We start from the raw sequence: 14,411 nt of genomic DNA, 5'->3' as shown, positions 1-14,411 counted from the left end.
TAACATGTTTGAAGTGTAGAGAAGCTCTACGATGCAGCATGACAGAAACAGGCTATATCATCCACAGGAATAGCACAAATTGCAAAACGGATTTTTCTATTTCAAGTGTAACCCAGATTTTCAAGGCTGTATGGCATCCAGTATTCGCGACTGTTAATCATAGCAGTGTGTCCTACCTGAGGAGAGTCGGACGGCTGTACCTGGATGGAGCTCCTGTTCTCCCTTCAGCACTGCAACCGCCTCAGCCGTCACCTCCTGCACGATGCGCGCAGACACTTGCTCTGTAAAACACATACACGCCCACCATCATCATCATCATCATCATCATGGCTCTATGTTTACAATATATTTAAGTACAATCCCAAATCAGAAAAAGTTGGGACAGTAAGGAAAATGCAAAAAAAAAAAAGACAATAATTTCTAAATTGGGGCGGCACGGTGGTGTAGTGGTTAGCGCTGTGGCCTCACAGCAAGAAGGTCCTGGGTTCGAGCCCCGGGGCCGGCGAGGGCCTTTCTGTGTGGAGTTTGCATGTTCTCCCCGTGTCCGCGTGGGTTTCCTCCGGGTGCTCCGGTTTCCCCCACAGTCCAAAGACATGCAGGTTAGGTTAACTGGTGACTCTAAATTGAGCGTAGGTGTGAATGTGAGTGTGAATGGTTGTCTGTGTCTATGTGTCAGCCCTGTGATGACCTGGCGACTTGTCCAGGGTGTACCCCGCCTTTCGCCCGTAGTCAGCTGGGATAGGCTCCAGCTTGCCTGCAACCCTGTAGAAGGATAAAGCGGCTAGAGATAATGAGAATGAGAATGAATTTCTAAATTGACTTTGACTTCTATTTCGTTGCAGACAGAATGGACCCAAGATATATCATGTTTTGTTGGTCAACTTCATTTCATTTGTTAATATACATCCATTCTTGTGTTTCAGATCTGCAACACATTTCAAAAAAGTTAGAATGGGGGCAATTTAGGGCTAGTAATGATGTACAACAATTAAATAATGATGTGATTTGAAACAGGTGATGTAAACAGGTGATTGTAATTACAATCTGGTACCAAATCAATATCCAGGAAAGGCCTAGTCTTTGAGGAGTAAAGATGGGCTGAGGATCTTCAGTTTGTCAACAAATGTGGAAGAAAATTACATAGTGAAATGTTTAAAAACAATGATCCTCAAAGAAAGATAGGACGGGATTTGGATATTTCACCCTCTACAGTACAAAATATCATTAAACCATTCAAAGAATCTGGAAGAGTTTCAGTGTGTAAAGGGCAAGGGCACAAGCCTAATCTGAACACCCGTGATCTCCGAGCCCTCAGACGGCACTGCATCAAGAACCATCATTCATCTACCGGTATAGCTGATAGAACCACATGGGCTTAGGATTACTTTGGAAAACCTTTCTCAAGCTACAATATGGAGTTATAGCCACAAACGCCAGTTAAATCTTTACTGTGCAAAAAGGAAACCTTATGTTAACTGTGTCCAGAAGCGCCATCGACTTTTCTGGACTCAGAGGCATCTGGGATGGACCATCACACAGTGGAAATGTGTATTGTGGTCAGATGAATCAGTATTCCAGGGCTTTTTTTTGGAAGAAATTGATACCGTGTGCTCCAAACCAAAGACGAAAAGGATCATCCAGATTGTTACCAGGAACAAGTCCAAAATCCAGGGTGTGCCATGGTATGGGGTTGTGTCAGTGCCCTTGGCAAAGGTAACTTACACTTCTGTGATGGAGCATTAATGCAGAAAAGTACATTGAGATTTTGGAGCAACATATTCTGCCTTCAAGACGATATCTTTTCCAGGGAGATTTCAACCAGACAATGCAAAACCACATTCTGCACACATTACAAAGGCGTGGCTGTGGAAGAAGAGGGCGTGTCCCGTCTGTCCCCAATAGAGAATGTGTGGGGAATTTAGAAATGAAAACTATTACATTGACGACCCCGTACTGTTACACACCTTAAGACCTGTTTGCAGGAAGAATGGGACAAAATATCACCTGAAACACTTCATCACTCGGTGTCTTCAGTCCCTGAACATCTTTTAAGTGTTGTGAGAAGAAATGGGAACATTATAAAGTGGTAAATGCTTTATCGTCCAAAACATTTTTGAAATGTGTTGCAAGAATCAAAATTGAAATTAGTTCATTTAAAAACAATCAAATCCATGAGTTAAAGCATCAAATAATGTGCTATTGTATTGTTTTGTGTGCAATACAGTACAGATTAAAGATTATTTACAAATCATTTACATCAGTTTTAATTTCAATTTCAACATACCGTCTTAACTTTTTCTGATTTCAGGTTGTAAAATCAAATAATCGTGAAAATATATATTTATTTATATATGTATGTATTTAAATCCGAGTACATTTCAATAAAAATTTAATGTTTCTCTCAAAAAAAAAAAAACACACACACACACACACACACACACAGCACTGAACATAGTTACTCTCCATAGAAACAGAGAGCAGACAGAGATTGAAGCATTTAATTTAGTCCTTTTCATTTCAAAATGGATCGTCATGGCAACAATGACACAGAAGCACAGAAAGCTTCGAATTCGAAAATGGACATATATTACATTTCCAGACTGACTGATCTGAATAGAATAAAAAGTCTTAATGATTCTCAAAGGCTAGAGATTGTGGACTGCATAATCTGGGCATTGAATCTCAGATAAATGACATGAAGCACATTCAAGCCTGAGGCTTTTAGAAAAATGACCAATGTTCTGTATTTGTTGCTAATTACTGGAATATGCTGAAGAGCATTTCAGAGAAATGAGTTGAGGCATCACAGGATGGAAAACTCATCGAGATGACTAGCAGGAGAACTGAAGCTCAAAACACTACAGTCGTGTGTTAAAATCTCATCTCATCTCATTATCTCTAGCCGCTTTATCCTTCTACAGGGTCGCAGGCAAGCTGGAGCCTATCCCAGCTGACTACAGGCGAAAGGCGGGGTACACCCTGGACAAGTCGCCAGGTCATCACAGGGCTGACACATAGACACAGACAACCATTCACACTCACATTCACACCTACGGTCAATTTAGAGTCACCAGTTAACCTAACCTGCATGTCTTTGGACTGTGGGGGAAACCGGAGCACCCGGAGGAAACCCACGCGGACACGGGGAGAACATGCAAACTCCACACAGAAAGGCCCTCGCCGGCCACAGGGCTCGAACCCGGACCTTCTTGCTGTGAGGCGACAGTGCTAACCACTACACCACCGTGCCACCGTGTGTTAAAATAAATAAATAAATAAATAAATAAAGCAACATCTCATGAGGAGATTAAACAGTAGCTTCATTCTGAACAAAATGATCCGAGTCAAATTTTCTAGCTAGTGAGCTAATGTCATGCTGTCAGTCTTCATATTTGAAAAGTGTTACACATCCATGTCCCCCCGAAAGAGTTTATTTCACAATAATTACCGTCTTGCCATACATGATCCACTTATTACATGACAACTTACCAAATAAATCAATAATTTGACACATAATATTGATTTAAAATGTATTTCATTGATTTAACAATGAATTTTTGGCTTCCGCTAATGATGCACTCTATAGCAACGGACTGTTATACAAAAATTACAGACCACTGAATACTGTAACTGACCAATCAGAATTGAGTATTCAAATGAGCTGGATCATAAAGGTTGATACACCGCAATCTTACCGCTCACTGAGGCCGAAAATCATCCACAACTAGACGGAGTTTGTAAGGATTGTAGAATCAAAGGTGTTACAACAGATATCATGATGTATAGGTTTGAAGAAACTGCCAGCAATATAGTGTTGCATTAAATATAATAAATAACAGCTTTTTTTAAATAACAGTGAAATACAGAACCATACATGTCAACCTTTGGTCAAATCAAACCTGTATAACCAACCTCCAAAATCCGTATTTCCCTTATAAAAGCTGTATAAGATGCAAATTAAAATAATTTACCTAAAATTTGAATGATAATTAACAATGATATATCCAAGTTACGTTTTATTCAATATTAATAACAATAAACCTTCAGAATGAATACAAAGCTCCAATGTTCGACAAAAACACAAAGTGTCACTCTAATGTTCTGAATTGTACTCCATGACAGCTTTTTTAGCAGTCTGCACCAATACCTCACGAGGCTGCATGTCACAGCAAGTGTCTGTGTTGATCTTGCCGGAGCGCCCATTCAGAATCTTTTCAGTCGCTAGTGAAAGTCGCTCAGGTGGAAATACGCGTTTCAAACAAAATGTTACTTCCCGGTTGGCGGGATTCTCACAATGCGGTGTGCGCATGATCAAAAGTGGAACGAAGTCTCGCTATCACAAGATAACGCGCGATTTCATAAGACTCTTTACTGGCTGTCTGTCATGTACAGTACGTTTGTAAATGTTATGCGCTCTTTTATCATCGTGGGAATTGATTATAGCTCTAAATAAATATTGAAGCTTTTTTAAAGAATCCATATAACTTTATTTGTACGCCCGTATACTACGTTTATTGAATCAAATCCGTATAAAATACGGACATTCCGTATAGGTTGACATGTATGCAGAACAATTTAAAAAATTTTTTTAGAATTTTATAGATTTGAAACGCATTTCTGTTTTAGCCAGCATGAACTTTTTCAGCAGTTTGTGCTTCAGTAGCTCTTCTGTGGGATTAGACCATACTGGATATGAATCAGTGAGTCTTCGACACCCATGACCCTGTCACTGGTTCACCGGTTGCCCTTCCTTGGACCACTTTTGGCAGGTACTAACCATTGCATCCCAGGAACACCCCACAAGATGTGCCATTTTGGAGATGCTCAGACCCAGTCATCTCGCCATCACAATTTAGCTCTTGCCAAAGTCACTCAGATCCTTACGCTTGCCCATTTTTCCAGCTTCCAACACATCAACTTCAAGAACTGACTGTTCTCTTGCTGCCTAATATATCCCAACCCTTGACAGGTGCCATTGTAATGAGATAACCAATGTTATTCACTTCACCCGTCAGTGGTTTTAATGTTATGCTGATCGGTGTATAAAAAAAGCAACAAATTGGATTCTGGGAAAGGTGAGTTGGCCCCTTTAATGTTGTGGAATGTCAGTTAAACAAGTTAATAGTTCTCGTTATCACTTGGTATCAGCTGTAAAAAGCCGGTTACTGGGATACGTTCTCTGTCCTGAAGACCTTCCCATGTAAAGTTTCAGACTGGAGAGACCTTCCATAAATGCTCAATAAACACTTCTTGTAAGCAAAGTAAGCAAGTTCCTGTAAATGAGCCGTTACTATAGAAACTATAATGTACTGTATTAGAAAGGACACATTAACGTAAACCTGAGATTTGCAGCTGCACTACTGTCAGACTGCAACATTATCAGACGTGAGTATTCAGCAAAGCTATGGTATAAATAGTGTGATTCTCCCCACATTCATTGGATATGAGCAATCACGCAATCTGATTGGCTACTCTACTACTAGGCTATCAGCTCATATACCGTGAGTAGAGAAAAACAAAATGGCGGAGTGCATCAAGTCAGATATATCACTCTGTTATCAAGTATTTAAAAGAAACAAAAATAGCTAAAAGAATATAGGGTTTTTTTTTTTCCCTCCCACCAATATCTCCTGTTCCACACACCAGCCCAGTCGGTGGTGGTAATGCACCTTTAAGTTGGTTTGCCAACCACCAAAAAGCCCTAAAGAAGAAGAAAAACAAAATGGAGGAGCATGTTGCTGAACCAACCAAGGACGAAATAAAAACTCTACTTAAAAATTAAAAAAACCAAAATACAAAAAAAAAATGCAACAAAATATGGAATTATTTGATGGTAAGAACGTATTTGATGGTAAGAACGTATCTTTTTTATTTTTCAAGAATTATTATTATAGCATTTTTCACAAATTGCTCCTGTCATTTCGCTGGTTTGTTTACAATCTAAGCAGAAATGATTTTGTCAGATGCTTTGTATAAAGTTTTGATTTATTGAATTTGCAAGAAATAAAAATTATCTGTTTCTCAAAACCCAGTGAATGTGGATAGAATAAAAGTTATTCCACTCAATATCATCATACATGGCTTACAGCCAACTCGGTGCTATGCACTTCGTCGGCTATCAACTCATGTACAGTGGTGCTTGAAAGTTTGTGAACCCTTTAGAATTTTTGATATTTCTGCATAAATATGACCTAAAACATCATCAGATTTTCACACAAGTCCTAAAAGTAGATAAAGAGAACCCAGTTAAACAAATGAGACAAAAATATTATACTTGGTTATTTATTTACTGAGGAAAATGATCCAATATTACATATCTGTGAGTGGCAAAAGGATGTGAACCTTTGCTTTCAGTATCTGGTGTGACCCCCTTGTGCAGCAATAACTGCAACTAAACGTTTGCGGTAACTGTTGATCAGTCCTGCATACCGGCTTGGAGGAATTTTAGCCCATTCCTCCGTACAGAACAGCTTCAACTCTGGGATGTTGGTGGGTTTCCTCACATAAACTGCTCGCTTCAGGTCCTTCCACAACATTTCCATTGGATTAAGGTCAGGACTTTGACTTGGCCATTCCAAAACATTAACTTTATTCTTCTTTAACCATTCTTTGGTAGAACGACTTGTGTGCTTAGGGTCGTTGTCTTGCTGCATGACCCACCTTCTCTTGAGATTCAGTTCATGGACAGATGTCCTGACATTTTCCTTTAGAATTTGCTGGTATAATTCAGAATTCATTGTTCCATCAATGATGGCAAGCCGTCCTGGCCCAGATGCAGCAAAACAGGCCCAAACCATGATACTACCACCACCATGTTTCACAGATGGGATAAGGTTCTTATGCTGGAATGCAGTGTTTTCCTTTCTCCAAACATAATGCTTCTCATTTAAACCAAAAAGTTCTATTTTGGTCTCATCCGTCCACAAAACATTTTTTTTCAATAGCCTTCTGGCTTGTCCATGTGATCTTTAGCAAACTGTAGACAAGCAGCAATGTTCTTTTTGGAGAGCAGTGGCTTTCTCCTTGCAACCCTGCCATGCACACCATTGTTGTTCAGTGTTCTCCTGATGGTAGACTCATGAACATTAACATTAGCCAATGTGAGAGAGGCCTTCAGTTGCTTACAAGTTACCCTGGGGTCCTTTGTGACCTCGCCGACTATTACATGCCTTGCTCTTCGAATGATCTTTGTTGGTCGACCACTCCTGGGGAGGGTAACAATGGTCTTGAATTTCCTCCATTTGTACACAATCTATCTGACTGTGGATTGGTGGAGTCCAAACTCTTTAGAGATGGTTTTGTAACCTTTTCCAGTCTGATGAGCATCAACAACACTTTCTCTGAGGTCCTCAGAAATCTCCTTTGTTCGTGCCATGATACACTTCCACAAACATGTTGTGAAGATCAGACTTTGATAGATCCTGTTCTTGAAATAAAACAGGGTACCCACTCACACCTGATTGTCATCCCATTGATTGAAAACACCTGACTCTAATTTCACCTTCAAATTAACTGCTAATCCTAGAGGTTCACATACTTTTGCCACTCACAGATATGTAATATTGGATCATTTTCCTCAATAAATAAATGACCAAGTATAATATTTTTGTCTCATTTGTTTAACTGGGTTCTCTTTATCTACTTTTAGGACTTGTGTGAAAATCTGATGTCGTTTTAGGTCATATTTATGCAGAATATAGAAAATTCTAAAGGGTTCACAAACTTTCAAGCACCACTGTACGACTTGAATAACGGTTAAATATTCTACACATTGTTACTGTGTATAAATCTTTCCAAGCATTCCATCAGAGTGAAGTCTGGTTTGCTAGGCAGCATTTTTGGGCAGCAATTGAAATTCCAACATTAAGACTATCCTAGTTTAAAAGAAAGAAAATGGCGGGCAATTATGTGTCGCTTATCCAGTATTATTGCAATACTGTATCCTGATCAAAGCATAGGAGTGTGTGTTACGCAATGTAAAGTCTTTTTCTGGTGCATGACATCAAAGCTCTAAAAAAAAAAAATTACTGGTTAAGCGCTACTTTATCCTCCCACATTCTCTATGCTATAGGAAGTGCTTTTGTGTTCTTTAGGTATAGCATCTCCTACCCACATCCGGTGACAACTCAAATCACCTACACAGTGCAAAAACCACACACACAAACAAGACCTTAGCCATGATTCTTTTTAAAAAGAGTCTATAGCGTTACAGTATCTTTCATTAATCTCAGATCTCTACTCTCACCAGAAGCAGACTGTTTAATCCATCTTGACATGATTCTTACACCTCGAAACGCCAATCAATGAAAGCTAACATGACATCTATAGTATTTAGCATCATGCAAACAAGAGTTCTCCCACAGGCACTCGGACCAGGCTGGGGATCTGTGTGATGTTTTGCTTTAACAGGGATCAGAGAAACACTGGTGTTGTTCACTGGAACGCAGAGAACGAAGTGAACAAGCCATTCCCAACGACAACACCGAAGACGGAACTGCATGCTGTAATTTCACGTCCTCTCGCCTACATGCCTCATTACGGGGGGGATCAGAGATGAGCTGACAGAAGGACAGAGAGATGTGATAGAGATATAGATGAACAAAGAAAGACAGGAGACAGAGGCGGAAGTGAGAGAGACAGATGTGGGTTGAAAAGGAGAGGAAAGTGAAAGAGAGACATGGTGAGAGAGAGATTTTCTTTTCTGGTTTGCCATACTGAGGCTTAGGGCTGGTTGAGGTAATGATATAATATTAATATCATGATAAATTATGCCACAAGACACTTTTCTAAAATATAATTTATATGTTTTATTTTATTTATTTGTTATTGTTTGTTTTTTTTATTACAAACTGACAGCTGGAAACAGGTGTTGTGGCGTTATATCTACAAAATTCTAAAATTCTTACTTTTTAATTTTTCCGTATTTCAGTGTTAATTTTAAAAAAGCTACTATTATTATTATTATTATTATTATTATTAAATAACTATTATTTATTATTTTAATGCAACACTGTATTGCTGGCAGTTTCTTCAAACCTATACATCATGATATCTATTGTGTATTACATGAACATCTTATATATGATATTTTTGTAATATTGCCCATGCCTATTGTGGCTTCAAGTCTGTTCTTTTCTCTCAGAGTGTAAATAAAACATGGATATTGGTTGGTCGAGGTTGCCGATTTTGCGTTCATCCTATATTCATCCTGGCTGACGATTGGCTGCCATACAGAAGCTTTTAACATTAACGACAAGTTATAATTGTGAGCTTGAAGATGCAGCTTTTTAAATTCTTTTCTAATATTACACCAATAACCTAATACCAATCATAATACAACCCTGATTCCAAAAAAGTTGGGATGCTGTGTTAAACATAAATAAAAACAGAATGCGATGCTTTGCAAATTCTATAAATGGAAATTCTATGCTGTATTTCATTGAAAATAGTACAAAGACAACATATCAAATGTTGAAACTGAGATTTTTTTTAAAAAATATATGCTCATTTTGAATTTAATGCCAGCAACACATTTCAAAAAAAGTTGGGACGAGGCAAGTTTACCACTGTGTTGACCTCTACTTTTAACAACACTCTATAAACATTTGAGAATGGAGGAGACCAATAGCTGTAGTTCTGAAACAGAAATGTTGTGCCATTCTTGCCTGATACACAATTTCAGTTACTCAACAGGTCGGGGTCTTCTTTGTCATATTTTGCACTTCATACTGCACCAAATGTTTTAAATGGTCGGAAGGTCTGGACTGCAGGCAGGCCAGTTTAGCGCCTGGACTCTTTTACTATGGAACCATGCAGTTTTAGTATGTGCAGAAATTGGTTTGGCATTGTCTTGTTGAAATAAGCAAGGTCTTCCCTGAACAAGACGTCATCTGGATAGCAGCATGTTGCTCCAAACCCTGTAGTTAAAAAATAGCATGAAAGAAGAAACCCATCTCTCACAAACATGCCTGCCAGTTTATAAAGTTCATTCATTTGTGACCGAAATTCCAGACAGAACCTTTTGACAGAGGTCACGATTTATACTACTTACTTTCAATATGATATATTTTCACTTTATCCAAAGTGACTTACAGGTGAGCGGTTCAAGCAACAAAGTGACGTTACTGAATTGAGGTTTTCTCCATTCCTTGCAAATTACATACATACAACAATATAACGAGACGAATCCAATTTCCTGGAACAATTCCTTGGATCAATCATGTGGTGTGCTCGGTCTGATATTTCTTTAGTTCCCCACTCACAACTTTTACCTGCAATTAGTTCTTATTTACTGTCTGATGCAAGAAAATAGAAGAAAAAAGGTATAACCCTGGTTTCATCTTGTCCTGTCATATACAGTGGGGCAAAAAAGCATTTAGTCAGTCACCAATTGTGCAAGTTCTCCCACTTAAAAAGATGAGAGAGGCCTGTAATTTTCATCATAGGTATACCTCAACTATGAGAGACAGAATGAGAAAAAAAATCCAGAAAATCACATTGTCTGATTTTTAAAGAATTGATTTGCAAATTATGGTGGAAAATAAGTATTTGGTCAATAACAAAAGTTCATCTCAATACTTTGTTATATACCCTTTGTTGGCAATGACAGAGGTCAAACGTTTTCTGTAAGTCTTCACAAGGTTTTCACACACTGTTGCTGGTATTTTGGCCCATTCCTCCATGCAGATCTCCTCTAGAGCAGTGATGTTTTGGGGCTGTCACTGGGCAACACGGACTTTCAACTCCCTCCAAAGATTTTCTATGGGGTTGAGATCTGGAGACTGGCTAGGCCACTCCAGGACCTTGAAATGCCTCTTACGAAGCCACTCCTTCGTTGCCTGGGCGGTGTGTTTGGGATCATTGTCATGCTGAAAGACCCATCCACGTTTCATCTTCAATGCCCTTGCTGATGGAAGGAGGTTTTCACTCAAAATCTCACGATACATGGCCCCATTCATTCTTGCCTTTACACGGATCAGTTGTCCTGGTCCCTTTGCAGAAAAACAGCCCCAAAGCATGATGTTTCCACCCCCATGCTTCACAGTACGTATGATGTTCTTTGGATGCAACTCAGCATTCTTTCTCCTCCAAACACGACAAGTTGAGTTTTTACCAAAAAGTTCTATTTTGGTATCATCTGACCATATGACATTCTCCCAGTCCTGTTCTGGATCATCCAAATGCTCTCTAGCAAACTTCACACAGGCCTGGACATGTACTGGCTTAAGCAGGGGGACACATCTGGCACTGCAGGATTTGAGTCCCTGGCGGTGTAGTGTGTTACTGATGGTAGCCTTTGTTACTTTGGTCCCAGCTCTCTGCAGGTCATTCACTAGGTCCCCCCGTGTGGTTCTGGGATTTTTGCTCACCGTTCTTGTGATCATTTTGACCCCATGGGGTGAGATCTTGCGTGGAGCCCCAGATCGAGGGAGATTATCAGTGGTCTTGTATGTCTTCCATTTTCTAATAATTGCTCCCACAGTTGATTTCTTCACGCCAAGCTGCTTACCTATTGCAGATTCAGTCTTCCCAGCCTGGTGCAGGTCTACAATTTTGTTTCTGGTATCCTCTGACAGCTCTTTGGTCTTGGCCATAGTGGAGTTTGGAGTGTGACTGTTTGAGGTTGTGGACAGGTGTCTTTTATACTGATAACGAGTTCAAACAGGTGCCATTAATACAGGTAACGAGTGGAGGACAGAGGAGCCTCTTAAAGAAGAAGTTACAGGTCTGTGAGAGCCAGAAATCTTGCTTGTTTGTAGGTGACCAAATACTTACTTTACCGAGGAATTTACCAATTAATTCATTAAAAATCCTACAATGTGATTTCCTGGATTCTTTCCCCCCATTCTGTCTCTCATAATTGAAGTGTACCTATGATGAAAATTACAGGCCTCTCTCATCTTTTTAAATGGGAGAACTTGCACAATTGGTGGCTGACTAAATACTTTTCTGCCCCACTATATGAGCTCTCATTAAATGTATCAAAAACAGACAAAGAAAAATAAAGCTTGGAAGGAAGTAGCACACATTGTCGGTGCCTCCAATGCGCTTATGTACGTAGCTCGTACAGTTAGCACGAATCCCAGCACATAACATGTAACTCAAGCAACCGATTTTCACACTGACTGTAGTGTTATTTAATTTGTATTTAATTAGTTAGCTTTAGAAGCTCTATTTTTGTACTATAGTTTCTCATAGGAAGCAAATGCTAGACAGGCCACGCCCACATGCTCGGTCACAAGAACGTGCAGCTTGCTAGTATGAATATAGGCACTGGAGTCGTGCTCATTGATTCAGCAGCAGCTTGGATTTGAATTCTTCCTAAACGCAATGCATAATCTGATACCAATGATCATAAAAATCAATTCCGAACATGATATTATGGCTTTAATGTACAGGTTTATGGAAAGAAATTACCTGAGAAATGGAAGAAGAATCTTCTGGAAACCAAACGTCTTAGTTAATCAAATACGTTTAAATATATTTGAGCGAAGGGGAAAACTGTACCTTGTTTCATTTTTTTTTCCTCCGTTATGTTTTTAGGAATATGACCAGCCATGGTATTCTAAGCGAGGTTAAGACGTAGACGGGTGAAGCCAAGGTACATCAACGTAACTATCTGCTTCTGCCCACAGATGTCTGAGCACATGTGACAGCTCATCACTGCCTTTGTTGAATGCTTTATGAACACAGCAATCCCCCCACCCACTCCCACCCACCCACTGCAATTTAAACATGAAAATTTCACTGAGTATTCGATATCATGTATCTGGATTGCTCTTTCTGTCTTCCATGATCCCTACCTACCATTTAGTTCAATTTCTGTCTGGTAGACAGACGGCTGCACTGGTCCAGACGTGTTCGAGTACAACCCCCCCCTCCACTCCCCTCCATCCCCCTCCAAGCAAAACGGTCCCGTCTGGCTGAGATACATTCAGAATACTAATCAGGTTCTTTTCATACTCTCTCACACATCCACACAAATAATCTGCATGAAGTCACTTCCTTTATGGTTTAAGTCTTGTCTTAATAACACACACACACTATATCTAAGCCAGATAAATTCAGCTGCATTTCTGCAATAGCTTTCTAGACAAATATCACGTTTATGAGAATATGTATAAAGGATACAACTAAACAAAAGAACCCTCGTCAGTCAGAGCAGCAAGCATGACATCATTCCGTTCATAAATTATATGAAATAAAGTTCTAGGACAATAACCAAAGCCTAATACTTCACAATTAAGCACAAAGACTCACTTTATTCATGCTCTCCTGACTAGAAATAAAGTAACATACCATCTGTTGTAACGCGACCTTCACACAAGATAAAAGACAAAATAGCATCACATATAAAAGACCCCCGGATGGTGTCCGATCTACTGACTTACCCAGAAGAGAAGCTACTGAGGCACGGTGGTGCATGTACGAGGTCTGAAGAAGCCAAAAAAAAAAAAAAAATGAGGTGGGGGGATACGGCTGCTACCCGGCGCAAAAGAGTGGAGCTGTTGCCACGGCAACGTGCCGCCTAGGCCCAGGACGAGCTCACGCTCTGAGCATGCCTTGGCCGACAGAGTGTGTGTGGGCGTGTGCTCCTGACTCATGGCGTGCGCAGCCTGAGAAACATCATCCTCTATCATTAACTTTATTACAGGCTTATATTCTCTGCTGTACCCAAAAAAACAAAACAAAAAACCATACCCCCTCCATCATAACACAATCAGAGAGCTGTTTCTTCAAACCACCAATCCTACACAGGAATGGCATGAGTGTTCTCTTTTATTCTCCATGCACAAAAACTGTCTTCACAAATAATGGGTCCGCAGGATGACATCATGGATCAAGAAAGTCTTTGTGATCACCTTAGAAAGTCAAAGAGAATCACAGCTCCTCGGACGGCGAGAAATTTTAACGACAGGATGCAGAAGGTCGATCCGGCTAGTGCTTAAAGGCATGACAGGTATCCATATAAATCACTGCAATTCAAATCAACAGTTACCGCAGGCTCTGCTGTCCAATGCTACTGTACCCTCCTCTCTTTCTCTCTCGGAATCAGAAACTGAATTATTTATATTTATTGAATGTACAGTACAATGTGCACAAGATATTCACTCTTAGAAAAAAAAATCAGTACTAGACTGGACCTTTCCTTGTTGCCATTATCTTTTGTACCTTATTTATATTTCAGGTGGAAACGCGGATATGTACATTTAAAGCTTTAACAGCTAATTATGATTCGTTTATGTATCTTAAAGGTGAAATAGTCAATATTTTTCATTTCTTCCTAGTACGAATGACACAGAAAATGTTCTAGAAATTATAAAATGAAATAAATTCAGTCTATTATTTAGATGATTTTAAAAAAAAAGGATGGAAACATGCCTTCTTGTCTGGAATATTTGTTTGTAAGC

General features: G+C 39.5%; 1 protein-coding gene across 1 annotated transcript in view; it reads right to left on the bottom strand.

Annotated features, from left to right (window-relative positions):
• map2 (microtubule-associated protein 2) overlaps window positions 1–14,411 on the bottom strand; it is a 349,408-nt gene that overhangs the window by 84,543 nt on the left and 250,454 nt on the right. Inside the window, exon 5 of the mRNA XM_060928995.1 lies at window positions 177–281. Within this exon, the coding sequence (XP_060784978.1) occupies window positions 177–281 (105 nt within the window). The remainder of the gene's footprint in view (window positions 1–176; window positions 282–14,411) is intronic.

The sequence above is a fragment of the Neoarius graeffei genome, chromosome 9 (assembly GCF_027579695.1).
Source record: "Neoarius graeffei isolate fNeoGra1 chromosome 9, fNeoGra1.pri, whole genome shotgun sequence".
Classification (NCBI taxonomy): Eukaryota; Metazoa; Chordata; class Actinopteri; order Siluriformes; family Ariidae; genus Neoarius; species Neoarius graeffei.
The sequence above is the reverse complement of the archived record's forward strand: the minus strand, read 5'-3'. Positions and strand labels throughout refer to the sequence as shown.